Genomic DNA, 21,096 nt, shown 5'->3' on the forward strand with positions numbered 1-21,096 from the left:
TTCTCTTTTCCTTTTCATCTGGGGAGTAGGCCCTCCCGTTCCCTTCCCCTACCCTGCCATAAAGTTTTCCAAAAACACAGAACAAACAAAAAACCCCCAAACATCTGTGGCTTTAGGGAGAACCTGATGGACTCTTTCATACTGATGTGCAGACGACTGACAAAAGCTTGTGTTGGCAAAGCCTAATGTTCCTCTTTTCCCTACTGTTTACATTTTAACAAGGAAGAAAGCCTCAGGCAGGGGACTGACTCTAATTGTGGATTCTCAGGTTCCTGGGGAAGGTATTTTGGAAGGGGCTGGGAGTCCAGTGAGGAGGGGTGTTCCTGGTGTGCCCCTAAAATAATACAGTGTGGACAGTTATTCTACCTTCTCTAAGGTTGGCTATAGATGTGTGCCAGCCAAGTGTACTCTCTCTCCACCTGGCATCCCGTGGCCACTTGGGATTGCACTGCACTTCTAAAGATTTCTGGGTGTGATTTTCCATTTCTGACAGTCATTGGAACTAATTCTTTCTGAGGAGAAAAGACAAATGCTGGCCCTGAGAGTGCAGGAGGTTGTAAGCAAGCACGTACAGTTAGATGGCAATTGGGAGCCCAGGTCTTTTACCACCTGATTTAATTTCTCCAGAGGAGGCAGAAGAGCATGGTGATTGAGAATCAAATGTTATTGGATTCAGGTCCCAGCTTTGCCACTTGCTAGCTGTGTGGTCTTCACAGATGGCAAGTGGCTTACTATCTGTCTCAGTTTCTTCATCCATAAAATGGGGATAATAATTGTACCTACCTTATTGGGTTGCTGTGAGATTTACATGAGATAATTCACGTAGTTAAATCATAGTACAGCACCCAGAACACAGTTTAAATGTGATAACTGTTACTATGTTTGTCATTATGATTGTGATTATGGTTTTTGTCACCTAGAGCCATTGTGTGGCTGGCTGGCTACAATGCCACAACCCAGGAGATCGCCAGGCCTTCTGAGCTCTTGGTAGGAGTCAAAGCGTACATCAGTTTCATAAAGTCACTGGCCCAGTTTTTGGGTGCAGATGTGTCCAGAGTCATCCGCAATGCCCTCCTGCAGCAGACGCAGCCACTGGACTCGTGTGGGGAACAGACTATCACCACTCTCTACACAAATTGGTCAGTGTTGCTTATCCTCTCTCACTGCCTTACTTCTTTGTTAGCACTTTTTCCTTTATGCAGTAGGACCTCGGGACCAGGCATTTTAGCTCCTAGGGTCATAGACCCCCAAACAGAAGCTTGTTTCTGCCCGAGGACTGGAGCTGTAAGCTGGGGCAAACTCAGATCCCCTCTGTCCACCATGAGGTCTCTTTCTAAGCTTCCATGTAACATCCATTGATCTACTCTGTAACAATTTGGCCCTTTTCCTCTTAATCTGCCGTTCTTAACCTTCCTTTTCTGGATTCTTACTGTTTTCATTTCAAATGATCTCTCTTCCTCTTTCTGAAGTTCTCTTGTTTCTCTCTTTGTCCAGTGTCTCCCCCTGAAGACCATTCTGTCTCACACCATCTCTCCGGAGCACTGTCTCCTTACCTCCCGACATGACCATGTCGTGTCTAGTAGATTGTTCTTCATAGCGAAAGGAGCCTCCTCCCCCAGACTGGAGGAGGCAGGGGTCAGCAGTATTTCCTTTGAGGGTTAAGGATGGGGAGAGGAGCTGGATTCCTACCTCCCTAAGCCACTGGGTGGCGTTCTTAATCCAGTATCAGCTCGGCAGGAGCCCGGCTGCAAAGAACCCCCTGAGGAGGGGGAAAGACTGAGACAAGGTTTACAATAAAATGCCAACAGGGGCCTGGCAGGTAAGGTGAATGGGTGTTGTGGGCTAGGTGGCGACTTTGGATAGTTGGAGAGGGCATGCCCCTCTGAAAGGCGGTGGCCACCACTTAGCCCCATCTGATCGCTGCCCCACTAAATCCTTATTTTAATGTAAAATCTCTCAGTTTCAAAAATTTGACAACTGATTCAAATTAAAAGGAAAAAACCTCACGTTTGAGTGCTGGTTTTGACCTACCCGTGGTTAGCTTGGGACTTCTGTAAGACCTAGGCCCGGAGCTAGTGCCTGGGTGAGTGGCAGGCATTGCCACACCCTCTGCTGACACTGGCTGGAGGCCTTTGCAGCTTGCCCAGAGGTCAGGAGGGCATATTTGGAGACTGGATGACAAGTGTTCACCGGGCCTCTCTCCGTCCAGGAGGTTTGACTTGAGACCTGCTTCCAGGGTCCTAGGCCCTTAGTCCAACACTCTCATTGGAGAGGTTGAGGCTAAGTTTATTTCAGATGAGCCCAATTAGTAGGAATTTTTGTCTTGTCAGCTTAGGCTTGTCTCACCTGACAGAGGAAGGCCAAGGGTGAGGGGCGTGCAGTAGCTGGAAAAGGTGGTAGGGCGTGCACACCATTACGTCTGACAGCGCAGCCAAATGCCCTGCAGATTAGAGGCAAAGCGGAACCACGCTACTGCCAGTTGTTTTTGAGCCAACAGCTTGGGGTGTTAATTAGAATGTTGTACTGTCTTCTTTGAGTCTCTTCTCCCCACCCCAGCCTTTGGTGGAGTTTCTCTTCCTGAGCCCAGTGGTGGTGGTAGGGAGAAAGGATTGAACACTAATCTTCTGTGCTTTCTTGCCAACCTTGTAGGTACCTAGAAAGTCTGCTTAGACAGGCGAGCAGTGGGACCATTATCCTCTCACCAGCCATGCAGGCCTTCATCAGCCTCCCCAGAGAAGGGGAGCAGAACTTCAGCGCAGAGGAGTTCTCTGACATCTCTGGTGAGCCCAGAGCCTGGTCTCCTGTCAGGGAGCCGAACCTTTCCCCTCAATACGATATCTTAACCTATGGATCCCATCTAAATTCTCCTACCTTCCCAGAGGCTCATTCTGTACTCTCCTAGATCTCTGCTAGATTCTACCTTAGGGACAGTAAAAAGAGATTTCAAGTGAGGCCCAGAATTGAGGAGTGGCTTGGGGGTTGAAGGTGGAGAGGGAAGATGAGGGGAGTTAGGAGCTAGGCAGGGGCACTCAAGTCACTGAAAGGATTTATTCTTCGAAGGGTAGTAAATGGTTATTTTCCATTTCCACAAAGAGTAAAGAGTAGGACATATAATGAGGGGTAAAGGATAAATGTAAGGAGGACATTCTGATGTTTGGAATTATTAAACAGTGGTCTGACATCATGGCATCTTCTTCCTGAGGGATAAGTTTTAGAGCCTTAGCTAGTGCTTGGATTGCTGCTGTTTAATAATGATGATGAGCTAATGGACGACATTTAGTGTGGGCTTGGTTCTAAATGTTCACATGTATTTAACTCCTTTACTCCTCACAGCAGCCTTGAGGTAGGTACTCTTATTACCCCCATTATACAGATGAGGACACTGCCACACAGAGAGGTTAAGGAGCTTGATTAAGGTCATACATCATTCATAGATGGTAAAACTGGGATTTCAACTCAAGGCAGTCAAATCCCAGAACCTGGGTGCTTAGTCACTATGTCACGCTGCTTCCCAGTGTATAGAAGTGCTTTTGTGTCTCAAGGCAGGCAGATGAGGAGTGTGTCGTGGATGAGTTGGGAAGTTATTCTCTTTTTAAAGGGGGCTTGAAGCCATGCAGATCCTTTTTAATAGATTTGTTTTACTGACTGACTGATTTATGAACTATCCCACTGCTTCCTCCTTCCTCTCACCTCCGTGTAAGTCAGGGACCCCGCACGGTATCTGAGACAGGTAGGAGATGTTTCAATGACCCCGCCCTCTCCATTCTTCCCCTTCCTTGGGGGGTGTTATGAAAGTCAGAGTATACAGTTCTGTTTTCCAGCTCTGCCTTCTTCTTACCCTCATACTGACTCCATCAGTGAGCTGACCCTACCCTTTACCTGCTGGAGGCTTCAGATGTCCCCTTCTTATCAATTCCTCCCACAGACTGTAGGCAGCATCTAAAATCAGCTTTAGGTCTCTCTGACAACTGAGGAGCAGCAGGAGGTAATGCTGATTCCCCCTTCTACCACCCCCACCCCAATTTCCCTGGGTTACCATGGTGATGGGGCAATGCTGCTGCAAAAACAGATAGGTGGATAGAGAAGGATGCCCTAGGGTTACTAGCCTAGAGAGGACTAGAGTAAGGAGAGTTGGCAGATCCAAATCAGTAGATCAGTGTGTCTTCTCTCCAGAGAAGGCAGTTCAGCCTCTCTGCCCCTCTGTCAGCCATTTTAGAATTATCTAAGTTGACCAGTTAGGAAATCCTTTTCTAGTTCTCAGCTCAGTTGTTCCTATTGTAAATAGGTGACTAAAAATGTTTAGTATTTATTCCACCTGAGGCTCTGTGTTGGCTGCTGTGACCAGTTCCACTTCCTTTGTCAATGGTAGAGGTGGAGATCCACTAGTCCTGCCTTTAAACACTTGAGTGTGGAGCCTTGATTTCCTTTTCCCTCTGAACTCTTGTTAACTATATTAAACTCACCTTTCCTCTACTGGTCTCTTGTTACTTCTGGTCTTTATGGTTTTCTCTGCTGGGACCGCCCATAACCAAAGATCATAGCTGGAGCTCTTCCCTGTTTGAATTTGTCACTAGTGTTTCTAACATGGGATCTCCTCAGCCAGGTTTTATTTAATTCACAAAGGGCCAGAAGCAGGTTGGGTAGGGAGGGATAAGGTAATGGGGCAGACTTGAGGGAAGAAGAATTTAGGGGAAAAGACAACTGGGAGTCTGGGGATGTGTACTGATTATGCTATCATATCAACTCTGTGAGGTATTCAGAGTGGATATTAATTTCTTCATTTTACAGAGAAGTGAACTGAGGCTCAGAGAGGGGCTTAACATCTGATAAAGCTAGTGCAGCTAGTCCAGCAAGCGTAAAGCCCAGGTGCCATGTAAAGGGACTGGGAAAGTCTAGATTCTTATAGGAATGAAAAGTGAATAGTTATCATTTGTGGTACGTCTTGGTGTGGGTACCAGTGGGGAGAGGGTAAATTGTCCCACAGGCAGGCCAGACCTGTCACCTGAATACAGGATTTCAGGCTACGTTTGCTCTCCAACTTCCCACTTTCTTTCCTTGCTGAAAAATACTTAAGGTGTTCACGTTACCCTATAGCTATTGTGCAAATGTACCAGTGTTCTCTGAGTCCCACCTGGGACCTCTGTGACTCTATTCCAGAGTTGCGGGCTTTGGCTGAACTCCTGGGCCCCTATGGCATGAAGTTCCTGAGTGAAAACCTGATGTGGCATGTGACCTCTCAGATTGTGGAGCTGAAGGTACTGTGGAAGCAAGCCCCCGGGAAGAAGGTCCAGCCCTCGGGGGAAGAAGGGTAGGAGTAGGAGACTGGGGGGGAGATGTACCATGGGTCTCATCTTTTCGTGCTTAATGGCTCTGTGTCCTGGCTGCAGAAGCTGGTGGTGGAAAACATGGATGTACTTGTTCAGATCAGATCCAACTTTAGCAAGGCAGACTTGATGGCTTCTCTGCTTCCCCAGCTGATGGGTGAGCACGTCTCCTAAAGGGAGAAGGAACTGTGGGAAAAGCATTGTAGATGATGGGTTTTGGGGGCTCTGGGGCCTAGGCTGGGTCTGAAGAAGCAAAGCCGTGGCCATTCTCCTGAGTTCTCTTCTTGAACGTTCTTCTTTCTCCTCAGGGGCTGATAATGTGCTGAAGCGTATGACCATCATTGGAGTTATCCTCAGTTTTAGGGCCATGGCCCAAGAGGGACTTCGGGAGGTGAGCTGGGGGAGAGGGGCTGCCACAGGATAAAGCCTTGGGTAGGGCTTGTGTGAGAAGTTGTGGAAAGGGTTGGTGAGCACTGAGGAGAACGGAGCTTAATTCGGTAGAGGTCCTGGAAGTTCTTTGAGGCTAGATGAGCTGAAGAAACGTAGACACATGAGGAGAGAAGTGGCATGGGAAGCTGGCTAAATTCTTATCTAAGCTGAGGGCTTGTTTTTGATTCTTTGTTTCCACCTGTTTGGAGGCACCGGCCACTGTCCCTTGGACTCATTTGTACTCTCTTTCCTCCAGGTTTTCTCCTCCCACTGCCCATTTCTTATGGGTCCCATTGAGTGCCTGAAGGAGTCTGTCACCCCAGACACAGATATCAAGGTATGGGAGAGTGCAAAGTGGAATCTAATTAGGAGATTTTTGTTGTTGAAAATGGATGGAGCTAGGATCTTGTAAGGGAGAGAGGGCTCTGAAGAATACTGCAGGGAGAAGAGCCAGAAGTTGAATAGAAACACGTTGGGGGAGATTTTTGTGGAGGGAGGGGCGTTGGTCAGACGAGGGGGTGCACAGCTGGGGAACCCTGGGGAGATCCTGCGGGGGGCTAGGGAAACGTTACTGGAGGGAGAGGAGTAAGGTCTAGGATAGTTTCTACAGCTTTTCTCCTAAGATGTGCAAATTAGATACCCAACTATATGCAGACAAGTCCCCTCTTTAGTCAGGAGCCTGGGTACTTTCTGTAAAATTTGTTTCTTCCGTTCCTACCCACCCTGCCTGCCCTCAGATTTTCCTTTCTTTTTCTGGCCTTTTCTTCCTCCTAGTTCTGAAACCTTCTGGTTCCTCTGTGTGTGTGTCACCTGCCCTGGGCCTCATTTCCTCTAGAGATGGGGAAAGGCGGAGGGGACTCTGTAAGCACCCAAGTTAAACATCCATTCCCCCTCCCCCACCTCACTTCAGCTTGCCTTTTGAATCACCTAGAACAAACAAGTATGTTTTGCAGGAAATACAGCTGAAGGCTGGGAACAAGGGCCTTCAAATGCACAGGGCAGGGCACTTCTCTTATAATTGATTCCGTTAATGGAGGGAGGTCTGTGAGAAGAGGAAACTGGTTAACAGGAAGCAGAAAAAAAAAGAAAACTTAGAGAAAAAAACTTCCTTTACCTTGAGGTCAAAAGAGTTGTGAACATTTCCTCTCTCTGCCTGAAATCAGATGATGAGGGTCAAGGGGTCACGGGCCCTGAGGGAGTGACGTTTCACTGGGCTGGCTGCTCCTTCAGGCCAGGTCTTTGGTGTCACGGTGAGCCTGGGGTTCAGGCAGCTGTTGGTGGTGGGGCTGAACACTCTGGCCTGTCAGGAGTGTGTCTAGCTGGCATCTCCCAGGCAGCTCCGAGCTTTAGGCTCTGCCTGCCTGGGAGAATAAGCAGGTCAGGTGGCGCCGGGGATGACCTGTCCGTCAGAGATTCTGTTACTGCCTCAGAGGGGTGAGAAGATTAGGAGAAGAGAACAGAAGCTCCTTCAATGATCACTTTCTTCCTCCAGAAAACCACAGGTCATGGACCAGGTCCCTGATCTCCTAGGTCATGGGTGCCATGAGCAGGGTTATTTAGTTAGTAGGGAATTTAAATAAAGGGCAGAGCAGAATGTGGCTGAGGTGAACTTTCTGTGTCCGGCACCACAGGCAGTGTGTTTATTGTTATGTCTGTGGGGTTCTTTGCATAAGATACTCTACTTAGTTATCTACTGTTGAAACAGTTATCCTTGTTCTCTCAGAACATTTTCAAGTCTTTTTTTTTTTTTTTTTTTTTAACCTCAAAAGGGGTCTGAGTACTTTGTGGGTGGGTGTTTGGGGCTACATCCTGGGAACCTGATTCTAAGTACAGTGAGGGATTCAGGAATCAATCAATCAATATTAACCAAATGCCTTCTATGTGCTTAGCATTGTGTTAAAGCCTAGAGAGGATAAAAGAAATGCAGAGTTCCTGGCTTTGAGAGAAAGGAAGTAGAGCGAAAGGGATAATGGTTATTAGTGTCTTAGTGACTCTGTGAGCCACTAGGGTAGATGCTTTACAAATGTGGTCTAATTTAATCTTCACAGCAACTCTGTGAGGTAGGTATCATTATCCCACTTTTACAGATGAGAAAGTGGAGGCTCAAAGAAGTTAAGTGACTTTTAGCCAAGGTCACACATTTAGTAAGTGGTGGTGCTAGGATTTGAACCCAGATCTTCTCACTCCAAAGCCTTTTTCTCCCCTCTCTATGCCATGAGGTTAAAAAAAAAAAATTGTAATCTAGTTGATGAGATAAGCCATACGTCTCACCTCCAGTCTGAAAAGAAAACTGATGATACCAGGTGCTGTGTGTGATCACTGTGAAGTAAGTGGTGCCAGGTTAAGGAGAGAGAGATGAGCTTGGGCTGAAGTCAACAGGGTGGGCTCCATAGAGAACATGAGATTTGAGTTAGGCCTCAAGGGTGGGTGTCACTTAGATATAAGTAGAGGAGAGGTAAATAGGAAAAGCTCTAGACGTTTTTCCTTCCTATGTAGGGAAAACCCCAGTTCTTTCCTGCGTGTTTCTTTCCTGCATGTCTTTTTTCCTCTCACACAGAACACTTCACTTCTGACACTTCTGGTCACCAAATGTGTGGAGGGTTTTCCCCACACCAATTCTCTGTGACACCAGTTGGGTGTCCTGAAACTTAATTCTGACACTATCTACCTGGAGATAGTGTCAGATCACACAGGCTAAGGGTTCACTCCCACAAGTCTGCACCTACTCCCCACTTCAGAAGCCAGTTGCAAACCTGAGTTGTCACCTGTGCTTCTGACCAACAGGCTGTAGGTCGGAGGTTCCAATATCCCCCTCCTTATTTTCCATTAATTTGCTAGAGTGGCTCACAGAACTCGGGGAAACACATCTACCAGTTTATTAAAGGATGTGATAAAGGATGTAAGATAAACAGCCAGATGGAGAGATACATGGGGCGAAGTCTGGGAGGATCCTGAGGGCAGGAACTTCTGTCTCCGTGGAGTTGGGCTGCATCACCCTCCTGGTCCGTGAATGTGTTCTCAACCTGGAGGCTCTCTGAACCCCATACTGTTGGGATTTTATGGAGGCTTCTTCACATAGGCATGATCAATTATTAACTCTATTTCCAGGCCCGCTCCCCTCTCTGGAGAAGTGGGGGTGTGGTGCGGCTGAAAATTCCCAGCTTCTAACCAAGCTTGGTCTTTCTGGTGACCAGCCGCCATCCGGGAGCTGTTCGGGAGCACGCCCAGAGTTGCCGCATAAGAATAAAAAAATGCTCCTAGTGTTTTGGTTTTTTGTTTGTTTGTTTTTTTAGTACGTGGGCCTCTCACTGCTGTGGCCTCTCCCATTGCAGAGCACAGGCTCCGGATGCGCAGGCTCAGTGGCCGTGGCTCGCGGGCCCAGCCGCTCCGCGGCATGTGGGATCTTCCCAGACCGGGGCACGAACCTGTGTCCCCTGCATCGGCAGGCAGACTCTCAACCACTGCGCCACCAGGGAAGCCCTCCTAGTGTTTTTATCACTTAGGAAATTATAAGGGTTTTAGGAGCCCTGTGTCAGGAACCAGGGGCAGGGACCAATATATATATTTTCTATCATCTCTCAAGAAGAAAGGACACTCTAGAAGAGGGAAGCACATGAACCGAAGCATGCAAGTAAGAAAGTAAGTTGTAGCTTGGAGACAGTGAATAAATTACCCTGGCTGCATTGATTGTAGGAAGCATTTGAGGAAATAAGGTTGAAAAAATAAACTTGTACTGTGGAGAATCTGAATGCCAAGCTAAAGCGCTGGATTTTTTTTTTTTTCCTCTTTCCTCTGTAGGTTAGGGAGATCTTTGAAAGGAATACCCAGAAAAGATGATAGTACACCAAAAGTTTAAAATCTGTGATCCAGGAGTCTTGACTGCCTGTAGCTTCTGTCAAGCCCTTCTCTCCAGGGGATACCCTCCAGAATGTTGTTTTCTTCTCTACCAGGTGACCCTGAGTGTCTTTGAGCTAGCATCTGCTGCAGGGGTGGGCTGTGACATTGACCCAGCTCTGGTGGCTGCCATTGCCAATCTGAAAACTGGTAAGATTGGGGAAAGGGGGCAACGGAGGGCTTGGGCCCTATTTTGGGGTGGAAAAATGTCAGTCTCAAAGAAGCCTTTATTTAGGATTGGGAATTCAGAGGTTATACACTGGGAGCTAAGGAAAGACTTAAAGCATAGTCTCTAATCCCCAGAAAATACTTCCACAGGCAATTTAGATTTCTAGTCAGGTTCTAATCAGTTGATCTGTCAATCAGCTAAAAAGTATTAAGTGAGAGTCTGGTACTCAGCAAGTGCTCAAAGGAACTTACAACCTGGTTGGGGAAATAAGAGTAATGCAAATGAAACGATGAGCGAACAATACACAGTAGACGTGAATTCGTACTAAGTTGTGTGGTATAGCATCCAATTTCCCCAGAACGATCTTGTGCTCTCCCCTCCCCTGTAATCACCTTGGCACCATGCACTTCCTCCCCTGGACTCACACTTGTCTCTTATATTTCCATTACACATTTCCTCGGATTAGCACATTCATACTTGTACACACTCAGAATAGGATGGAATCAGGGGGTGGTAGTAAGCCCTTTTGAAATTGCCAGACTGGCTCTCCCTCTTCTCTCTCGGTTTTGGTGAGACTCTTTCCTCTCCTTCCTGCCTCTGTACCCCATCAGGTAGCTGACAGAGTGCCCTCAAACTGCGTGTCAGCAGAGCCCTTTGCCAAGAGCTGTGCTCAGTCACCAGGGGAAGCCTCCAGGACTCAGGCCTCTCACTATCAGTGGAGGCTAGTACTGTCCCCTGCGGCAGTAGTGACTTGCCTATAGTGCTCTACAGATAATTTTCACAGATAGTTTCTCATGTGATCCTCCTAGTAATTCTGCGAAGTAGGACCCCCTGGAAGAAAACTCCTGTTTGCTGACCTTACTCTCTTTTCCTTTTCCCTTCTTTCCAGATACGTCATCCCCTGAGGAAGAATATAAGGTGGCCTGCCTGCTCTTGATCTTTCTTGCCGTTTCCCTCCCCCTCCTTGCCATGGACCCAGCTTCCTTCTATAGCATTGAGAAGGACGGTAAGTAAGGAGTAGGTTTGAGGGACCAGTGCCGTTTAGGTTAGTGTCCTGGGGTCGGGAGATGAGATGGAGACATTTATCTGGAAAACACAGACTTCTGACTCAGATGTAAAGTTCGGTTTCAAAAAGCACTCGAGAATGAACTATTCCTAAAATTCAATTCCAGTGAAATTTCATAGGAATATCCTTCTCCTAATCCTCAAATGCCTTCCAGTCCTTTTGGTGTCAAATAGGGATGGCCCAGCCTGAAAAAATGAGAAGTTACTAGCTGGGGTCACCTGGGGTGGCTCACTTTCCTTTCTTTTCTCTCCCTCTCTGTCAATAATAACCTAGGTTACAGCAACAATATTCACTGCTTGACCAAAGCCATCATCCAGGTGTCTGCTGCCCTCTTCACCCTCTACAACAAGAACATTGAAACTCACCTCAAGGAATTTCTGGTGGTGAGTGGGTATAGGTTATAAGGAATGGACGATTGCAAAGTCTGGTGGGAATTGGTTTGACTTAAATCCATAGACAGTTATTGTGGAGCAGGCCTCGGAGCCTAACCTCCCATCCTATTCATTAAGTAGTGAGAGGCCACTTTGTGAAAGGCAGGGGTTTCTTCTAGATTCTCTAACAGCTGGTGTTTCAGCCTCTGCCCAAATACTTGGAAGGAGCATTGGACTAAGAGTTAGCAAATCTGAGTTCTAGTTTTGTATCTGCCACTAAGCAGTTGTGTGATCTCTGAAGACCCAAACTTTTGGGGCCTCAGTTTTCCCATTTATTGACTAGAAAGATTAAATGCAATCCATGATTCACTACCTTGGTGTGCATTACATTATCCTGAGGAATTTGTTAAAATCCATATTTCTGATCCTTACACCAGACCTACTGAATTATAATATTCTAGGGTGAGTCCAGGCCTCTGTTTTTAACAAGGTCTCCAGGAGACCAGATGCACAGTGAAGTTGGAGAGACACTGAGTTTTATAATCTATAAGGCCCTTTTCCACTCTAATACTGATAAAAAGTCAAGCTTTTTTCAAATTCTCAAACTTCATTGTAAGTCAGAATCACCTGGAGAATTTCTGATTCAGTGGATTAGAGGTGGGGCTGGAAATTTTGCAATTTCAACGAGTTCCCAGGAAATGTTCGTGCTGCCCATCCTGTGATCTTACTTTGAGAATCGCTGGTCTAGATTTCTAGGGACTGGAACTTACAATCAAGCAGCTGATTTTACTATAAGTTATGTCCAATTTGTTTGAAAAAAATTGTTAAAATTATCTTTAGCCGAAGTTTGACTCCCTGTAGCTATCATTATTATTATTATTTTTTTTTTATTATTTTTATTTTTTTTGGCGGTACGCGGGCCTCTCACTGTTGCGGCCTCTCCCGTTGCGGAGCACAGGCTCCGGACACGCAGGCTCAGCGGCCATGGCTCACGGGCCCAGCCACTCCATGGCATGTGGGATCCTCCCGGACCGGGGCACGAACCCGCGTCCCCCGCATCGGCAGGCGGGCTCTCAACTACTGCGCCACCAGGGAAGCCCTAGCTATCATTATTGATCTAAGTTTTGCCTCTGGAAAATCACAGAATAAGTAATCTCTTTCCTTTGTTCAAAGAGGCCCCAGAGCTTCCCATTCTAAATACTCCGTGGAGGAATCCCATCCATACACTTCTGAAACATGGTCCAGTACCCACTGCCTGCTTGAGCATTCTCAGCAACAGGGAGCTTATTCTTTTGCAAAGCCTGGTCCTGATTGAAAAACTGGGTCCTTATCTATCTCCTTTTAGGAGGAAACAGTAGATCATATGCTCTAGGGAATCAATCACACTCTTGTCCTGAGAAGTACATGTCAGGGACTTGGAAGCTTAGTGAGAGGGTCTCTATTTAAACTGGGACAACAGGCCACACAAAATGGGCTCTGAGCATCTTGGATAGAAAGAGGATTCACACCAGATCTCTAAGATGGGGTGACAAGGGAATCACCCCCCCGCCTTTCCCCTTTTACCCTCTTTGTTTGCTAAATACAGGTAACCTGGGCCTGGGATGCAGTTAGTGACATACCTTTCTCCCTCTTTGATCTGTTGGGGGCCTGAAGGTGAACGAAGAGGACAGCCATTCGGGAGTTGACAGGAGGAGCATACCAAGAGCACTGTGTCTGAATCAGAGGCCCAGCTCTGTCTCTGGTCGGGTGGGGAGTCAGCTGTAAACGGTCTGATGACAGTGGTGTCTGGAGGCCGCTTAGGAAAAGAGATTAATCTGCTGGCATACAATATTACCTGCCTCTGCTGCAGGTTCTTTCTTCGCCCCTTGCAGCCTCTCCTCCAGCATCCCCAGCAACCTCCTGTTGTTTGCACTGGCTAGTTTAGAGGCAGTGTGCATCTCTGAAACCTGGGGGATTTGCCGCTTGCCCACCCTGAGCCTCCAGGAACATCCCGGCACTTCTTAACTCACCTCCTGATCTTTTGTTGACTTCTGTAGTCTGAGGCTGTCCTACCCTGACCATAAAATCTGCTTCCTGGGCTTCCCTGGTGGCGCAGTGGTTGAGAGTCCGCCTGCCGATGCAGGGGACGCGGGTTCGTGCCCCGGTCCGGGAGGATCCCACATGCCGCGGAGCGGCTGGGCCCGTGAGCCATGGCCGCTGAGCCTGCGCGTCTGGAGCCTGTGCTCCGCAACGGGAGAGGCCACAACAGTGAGAGGCCCGCGTACCGCAAAAAAAAAAAAAAAAAAATCTGCTTCCTTACAAATTCTTCCCTTACAGGTAGCTTCTGTCAGCCTCCTGCAGCTGGGCCAGGAGACTGACAAGCTTAAAACCAGAAATCGGGAATCCATTTCTCTGCTCATGGGCTTGGTATGTATCTGGTGTAAGTTGGTGTTAGAGGAAGGGCCAGAAGGAGGTTCCTCTTCAGGGTCCTTGGCTCCCAGCCATTGTTATCACCCAAAAGCATTAACTAAGAACTTAATTCTGCCTGAGGAGGCCTAGGCCTTACGTTCTGGCGAACATTCTAGACTTGTCCTGTGATCCCAAGGTAGTAGAGACTTCGAGGACTTCTCTGCAGGACAGGGTCCTCCCAGCCCCTAGCTAACTGGGCCCCTTTCCCTGCAGTGTTCTTGAGTCTGACGTGGTGGGGCAGCTGTGTCCCTCATCCATAACTATCTGTCCAGTACATGTTTGGTTTTACTTGACCACTTCCTACCGCTGTACTTCTTGTCCTTAAGAGTACCACGAAGAAGGTGCTGAGTAGCACACAGCTGAACTGGGGGAGGGGGAGGGGGGCTCAGAGGAGGGATGGGATTTTAGCTGAAAAGCTGTAAGGCAGGGAGCCAGGTGGGCCATGAATCAGACAGCTCCTGCTGTCTGTTCTGTCTTCCCAAGCTGTGGCCTTTCCCCTACTTTGGCAGAAAGTTCTGGGAACTCTGACCCAGTTAACTTTTAAAAAATCTTTTCCTCTTGACCCTGTTTCCCTCTTCAACACGCTTACTCTTTTGCTCTAAAGTTTGATTCCCTCGGTTAGTGCTGCACTTACACGTGGACAGGAGGGGCTCCTGTCTGGGGCCCTGGGTTTAAGTGGCCCCCCACTGGCCTACAGGAAGAGGACATGCCCACCTGGGGCCTGTGCCCCACCTTGAAGCCCCCACTAAAGATTTCTAGGGCCTCAGAATTCTCTGCTAAGCAGCTCCAGCCCACTTGTAGGGCTTGGGCTGAGCTTCTTCAAGTCCACCCTACCGAGGCAGACTGTGCTCTAGAGCCCACGGAATGTATGGCTGGAGTTTAGATGTGCAGACAGGAAGTTTATGTGTGTATACAGATCCCCCAGACTGGGGGTGGGAGGAGAAGGGGGCCAGGCTGGAGGCTGATTCCCTCTCTTCCCCCTATCCTGGTGCAGAACTCTGAGGGGTCTAAGAATTCTTGATTCAAACCTGTCTTCCATGAAATCGTAAAGGTACACTCAGCCCTCCATATCCACAGGTTCTCAGACATGGATTCAACCAATCGTGGATTGAAAATATTAAAAAAAAAATTCCAGGAAGTTCTATAAAGCAAAACTTCAGTTTGCCACACCAGCAACTATTTAAGCATTTACATTGTATTTACAATGGTTTATGCAGCATTTACATTGTATTAGGTATTATAAGTAATCTAGAGGTGATTTAAGTATATGGGAAGATATTGTAGGTTATATGCAAATACTATGCCATTTTATATAAGTAACTTGGGCATCTACAGATTCTGGTATCTGAATCCCCTGAATTAGTTCCAGGGGTGGTCCTAGAACAAACCCCCTGCCAGTACCCCATGAATACTGAGAGACGACTACATATTGCAAAGGTCACAAGGAAGAATAGTTTGTCTGATTTATTTAGTCATATGGTATATGGGCTTCCATTTGTACTCTTGGCCAGGCTGACAAATATTAGGGGCAGGCAAGCCTGGGACTCCCTCTGGGTCTCCTTCTTTAAATACACAGGCATTGAGTGGTATCTGTGTCTCAGTTTCTCCAGCTTGAAAAAGGCCTAGGTGGGGCTGATTAAGGATTATGATGGAGAAGAGAAGAGAATGGACCTGGGGGGGCAGGGGTGAGGTGAGGGGTGAGAAGGCACAGGAGGCAAAGGAGGGCAGAGGGAAGGCAAGTGTAGTATGCTAGGTAGAGCACAGTCTTCAGAGCAGCGGGACCTAGGGCAAGTTAATTAACCTTTCTGAGACTGATTCTTCAGCCATGAAAGTGGGCAATTATCCTTATGATCGAGGGGCAAGGATTCATGAGACGGTATATATAAAAGTGCCTAGTACATAAGAGAGGCTAAATAAATGTTAGTCCCCTCTCTCCGCTGCTTAGTTTAGTTTCTGGATGATTTAGGCACGCCTGTTCATTCCCTTGGGCAGTTTTCACCTCTGTGAGGTTGGAGGTGATGCTGTATTGCTGCTCAGTGCTATCTCCTCCCTCTGCTTTGCGTCCCACCCTCCCCCCGCCCCAAAGTGTGGGAAGCTGTCTGCCCCTTACGGCATCACAGGCCTGCAGGGTGGCTGGAACAGAGCTATAGGACCAGGCACTTTTTGTAGGAGGGAAGAGACAGAGGGCCAGGCTGCTACAAAGCAATTTAAATGCAAATGGTTCCACAGAAAAATTGGAAATGACTGAAGGGAAGGAGCTGTATTTTGAGTTAAGAGGCTACCCATGTAGCCCCAAATCCTGGGCCGGCACTTCTCTCTGTGGGGTCTTTCTGTCTTGGCTGCCAAGCCTGGGCAGTACCCATCCCCACTACTGTCAGATTGTTCCTGGCTTGGGTGTCCTGGGGGAAGGAATGACTCTGTCATAGGCTCATGGAATCCTAGATGTTGGAACCAGATCAGATGCTGGCAGTTAGTCCAGTCCTCACAATTCATAGGTGAGAGGGAGGGAAAGATGACATCCAAGGTCTCCCCCAGAATACATGGGCAGATTTGGGACTAGAACCCATTTCTTGGCCTTCACTCTAGGGCTGCTTCCACTACCATGAATTTCCTCCAGTTAGGAGCCCTGGGATTTTCTGTGCTTAATAGAGTGGAGAATAGAAGTCTTGGGCAAGTGGGTCTTCTTGAAGCCACCACTCATTTCCCTGTACCCAAGGGTCATGTCCTGGAAAAGAGATCCTATCTCTCTCCTGGCTTAAGTTTTGAAAGTCTTGTGTGTAGCAAGAAATTCTTTCTGTCATCCAACCCAAGATCAGAGCTACAGTTTTACAGGCAGATTTCCTTTCCTTCAGCCTGTGGTGTCTGCTCTTCTGAGGCTGTTGTGTGTATTGTGTGTGCATGGTTTGAGAATTGCAGTATCTTACAAATTTTAAAACTTGAAAGGGCTTCAGGGAGAGAAACGTGTTAGAGGAGAGATGGTAGATTCTCTTCCCTGAGTGAATTTTCAGGACTTGAAACACCAGACATATTGGGAAGGCCCATCTGTGTGAACTGCCAGAGGATATGGGACACTTCTCTCCAGAGTGTGTTTTTAGTCCCACAACCTCTTGGGTGAGGAGAGTACCAAAGGAAAGACACCCTGTTCCTTCCTTAGGGAAGGGGGCCCTCTGGCCCAACGCTAGGCTTGTTCCTTCCTTAGGGAAGGGGGCCCTCTGGCCCAACGCTAGGCTGTGCTGCTCTTCTGCTAATATCTCCCTGCCCCGCTTCCCTCTGTCTTACCCAGGTATCTCCATCTATCATTCTGCTTGGCTCTGTGGGCTGCAGGGATTACCGCGGCACACAGGCTTCTAATTAAACTAATTAATCATGCCTGCTCCTTTATGCAGCATCCTTACTGTTCCCCAAGCACTGTACTAAGGGAGGAAGGAGACTGAGGCCCAGTACAAGAGGACCCTTGTGGATTCCAGACCCCTCTTTCTTGGCCTGTAGTGGTAATTGTTTCTTTCTCTGCAGAGCTTTGTCGTTAGCTCTTTTATCCATCCTTACCTGCATCTGTGCTGCCCACCCACGTATGATTTAGCATCCAGAATGGGAGAGAATGGGAGTTTTTCCGTTGCTAGAGAAGTGATTCTTTCCTGCTTTCTTCTTCTGAGCCCGTTATATAACCCCGAGGAGCGGCACAGAGGCCATTATAATGGAGCTGAAGAGGCCACATTGCTTTCCTAGAGTGGAATGAAGTGTGGGAGGAATGGGGGGAGAGTGCCTTGGGAACCCCATTCACTTGTAACTCTAAGCACCCCAGAGGGCCCAGGGAACTGAATGAAGAGGAACAGGGTGTCACTGAGGTATGCCCTACCTGGGGTCCTCATCTGTTTTGGCCCTTTCTCTTCCAGGTGGTGGAGGAATCCTCCTTCCTGACTCTGGACATGCTGGAGTCCTGTTTCCCATATGTCCTGCTTCGAAATGCCTATCGGGAGGTATCCCGGGCCTTCCACCTGAACCGAGTGTCGGCCAGTACCCACTGAAGGGCCCCTTGGACCTACCTCAGCCCATGCTGCACTGGAAACTGTGGCTATTTTCTCAAAGGGTGGGAATGGGGTGAAGTCACTAGAGAGAGGATCAGCCAGAGTTGGTGAAGAGGAATATGGGGGAACAGCCCAGGGCTGAGATATCATAGAGAAGTGGGGCCCACTGGGGCGGGGAGTGGAGGATTTTTTTATGGAAAAAAGTTAGGGGATTGGGGCCACGGGTATGAATTTTTACAATGAAAAAAACTTGACACACAAGTATGTTTTCTATCTTCTGGGGACTAGAGCTTGAGCTCTGACTGGCATGGGTCTCTTCGACCTTCATCACTATTCCAGGATAATGCTGGCGGGCAGAGATGATCAATCATCATATTAAACTATGATGAGCCTGTAATCCTCCCACTGGAGCTGCTTTTGTCTCCTGCACATTCATTAGGACGATTATCTCCTCTCTTCCTTTTCCAAATGTGTTCAGCAAGCGTTCAGCCTGCCCCTACTGCAAAGTAGTAGCCAAGGAACCCCTTTTTCCCTTGTGGGATCTCTTGTAGGAGCCGTGAGTCTCTTCCTCTGCTTCCAGCTGTGCAGCCTGCAGGGACAATGAGGACATGCTCTTGAGAGGTTTTCACTGCCCCAACCCCCCACCTCACCTGCCCTACCACACCTTGTAGGTAACCAGTTAAGTCCTCTCATCTGTTTAACTTTAACCCCTCCTGCTTTTCCTGGACATCGCCACAACCCAGAGCAGAAGGTCAGTCTAGATTAACTGTAGGTCACAGGACAATTAATTGGACCAGTGTCATGTGAGTCTCCGTCACATAGCGTTTGGGGGTGTCCTCCCCCCTGTTTGGAGGGACTAACAACCCAAATCCCCTTGTCATCCTGGGTGCAGCTGTTGCTCCAGGCAGGGATTGCTCTTCTAGATCTTAAATTTCATAGACCTCATTAGGTTACAGGGCCCTGAGAGTAGGTATACTTGAGGGAGTACAAGCTGTTTCCGCTTAGCCCTTTTCTGCACTAATTAGAATTTCAAGTGTCACAAAGCCCAGGGCATTTAAGATAGCACTAAACTAGGTTTAGTTAACTCCGTGGCAGGAAACAGCGGCCCCCATTCAGCACTTCTGTGCACCCAGTGCCAGGGAGGACTGGAGCAACAGATCATATATGTCACAAGTCTAGAGTGGTTGGAATGGGCAAATATAATGAACTAATTGATTAATTAGGGTCATGTCTATACTTCCATGATAAAAGGGAAGCGATTTTTGGTTTTCAGCAAATCCATCGGAGTTCATTAAAGCTATTTGTTAGCTATTTTTAGATATTTGTGTGTTTGATCTTTATTTCTCGAGACCCAGGCTTAGTCAATATGCATTAAACTTGGCAGCCATAATCAATACACAAGTTTTTCTTAGCAACAGTTGTCTACTCTTTAGGATAGAAGCATCAGAGGGTCCTGCTTCGTGTGTCAGTGAATTGTCCTTCTGTGCTATGGAAAGGACATTATGTTCCAAGGAGTGATTCGGGGTCAGGCCTACTGAGACTGACGGCAAAGTTGATGAGGAAAAGAAAGCTCAGAAATATCTGAGCAACTACCCTTACCCTCTTATATCTCTGCTGGGATCTTCTCGTTGAGGAGCTGGGAGATCCTTTTTCCATATACATGTGGAATCGCTAAGAGGAGCCTCCCAGAGGACAGCAAGACGTTGCTGCAGGGGAATAAAGGGTAGACATAATCACTTTTTTAAAAAATTAAAATATTTATTGAGATAGTTAATCCACATGCACTCATAAGAAATAATACAGAGTGATCCTGTGTACCTTTACCAGTTTTCCTCAAAGGTAACATCTTGCAAAACTATACTATGCCATCATAACCAGGATTTTTTTTTTCATGTTTACATCTTTTTTTTAATCACAAGTTGCCAACAGCACTTTATCAATCCCAATACTCGTTTCATTGTGTGTATTTAGCTCTGTACAGCTTTATCACATGTAGGTTCACGCATCCGCCACCATGGTCAAGACACAGGACAGTTTTATCACTGCAAGAACCCCCTCAGGGACTTCGCTTGTGGCCCAGTGGTTAAGAATCTGCCCTCCAATGCAGGGGACGCGGGTTCAATCCCTGCTCGGGGAACTAAGATCCCACATGCCATGGGGCAACTAAGCCCATGCACTCTAGAGCCCACACACCACAACTAGAGAGCCTGTGTGCCACAACTACTGAGCCCCACGTGTCACAGCAAGAGAGAAGCCCACACACCGCAAAGAAGAGCCCACGCGCCACAACTAAGACCCGATGCAGCCAAATAAATAAATAAATATTAAAGAAGAGAACCCCTCATTTTGTTCTTTTATGTCCCTCCTGCAACCCCCTTCCCCTTCCCTAAATCCTGGCAACACAAATCTGTCCTCCTTTTCTAAAGGAGGACAGCAAGACAAGTTGCTGCAGGGGAATAGAGGGTAGACATAATATGTGTAATAATGACATAATATCTTTTTATAAACATATAATCACACACACACACTTCTCTACCACATAAAATTTTTCAAAGTGCTCTCACATCCTTAAGACAATTCTGCAAGGTAGCCAGGGAAGGCTTCCCTATTTCAGGCCAGTAAGCAGATTCAGAGATGTTAAATGACTTAATGAACGTCACATGTTTAGCAGTACATCTGGAACTGGGACCCAAATATGACATTCAGTCCTAGACCTTTTCTACCTGCCCCGACTGCCTCTTCATCAGGGAATCCAGAGACCTTAGAATGAGCAAAAACAGGAGAAGGTGAGGACATATGGACTTTACCATCTGAAATAAAAGGTGACTGTCTAGAGGTGAAGGACAGATGAGGTAACAGGACCCATTGGCATTTTAGGCAGTTTACTTCCTTGGCCAGGAGGGTCTCTGACCTCTTACAGTCTGGGATGCAATCAACGATGAACTGCTTTCTCCTCTCAGATCCCCAGCTCGCTTTAGTTAGGTCTAAAAGGAACTGCAGAATGAATATCAAGGAGAAATTCTGACCCCGATTGTTTTGTCTCACAGGCAGAGAGTAGGTTCTAGCCTCAGCGTTTTCACCAGTGCAGTGTTTTCATTAAAATCTCCATTAACTTGTTTGCGGCAATGAGATAGAATTATCCCTCCCACCAGACCTGGGGCGAGATGCTTGCAGAGGAGCTCCCCGTTCCTTTGGGCAGTAAAAACAGTGCTTCCCCCACTACGCTGTTCAGTCCAGTGGGTGGGTGAGGGCAGCCTTAATGTGCGGGGGGCCAGGGCCTGGCCGAGGGGATCTCACCCTTTGGCACTTTGCCTGGGAGGAAAAGAACAAATGTGGTCTGCGCACGGGGACCCAGAAGGGAAGGAGGTCC

At 47.6% G+C, this 21,096-nt stretch overlaps 1 protein-coding gene across 1 annotated transcript in view; it reads left to right on the forward strand.

Annotated features, from left to right (window-relative positions):
* NCKAP1L (NCK associated protein 1 like) overlaps positions 1-17,726 on the forward strand; it is a gene marked incomplete at both ends in the record, with an annotated part of 44,434 nt that extends 26,708 nt beyond the window's left edge. The window contains 11 exons of the mRNA XM_079715686.1: positions 921-1,139; positions 2,650-2,780; positions 5,158-5,255; positions 5,388-5,481; positions 5,633-5,715; positions 6,010-6,090; positions 9,704-9,797; positions 10,706-10,822; positions 11,156-11,265; positions 13,570-13,659; positions 17,595-17,726. Of these exons, the coding sequence (XP_079571812.1) occupies positions 921-1,139; positions 2,650-2,780; positions 5,158-5,255; positions 5,388-5,481; positions 5,633-5,715; positions 6,010-6,090; positions 9,704-9,797; positions 10,706-10,822; positions 11,156-11,265; positions 13,570-13,659; positions 17,595-17,726 (1,249 nt within the window). The remainder of the gene's footprint in view (positions 1-920; positions 1,140-2,649; positions 2,781-5,157; positions 5,256-5,387; positions 5,482-5,632; positions 5,716-6,009; positions 6,091-9,703; positions 9,798-10,705; positions 10,823-11,155; positions 11,266-13,569; positions 13,660-17,594) is intronic.
* Positions 17,727-21,096: the final 3,370 nt, after the last annotated feature.

This window comes from Hyperoodon ampullatus (assembly GCF_949752795.1).
Source record: "Hyperoodon ampullatus genome assembly, chromosome: 11".
NCBI classification, from domain to species: Eukaryota; Metazoa; Chordata; class Mammalia; order Artiodactyla; family Ziphiidae; genus Hyperoodon; species Hyperoodon ampullatus.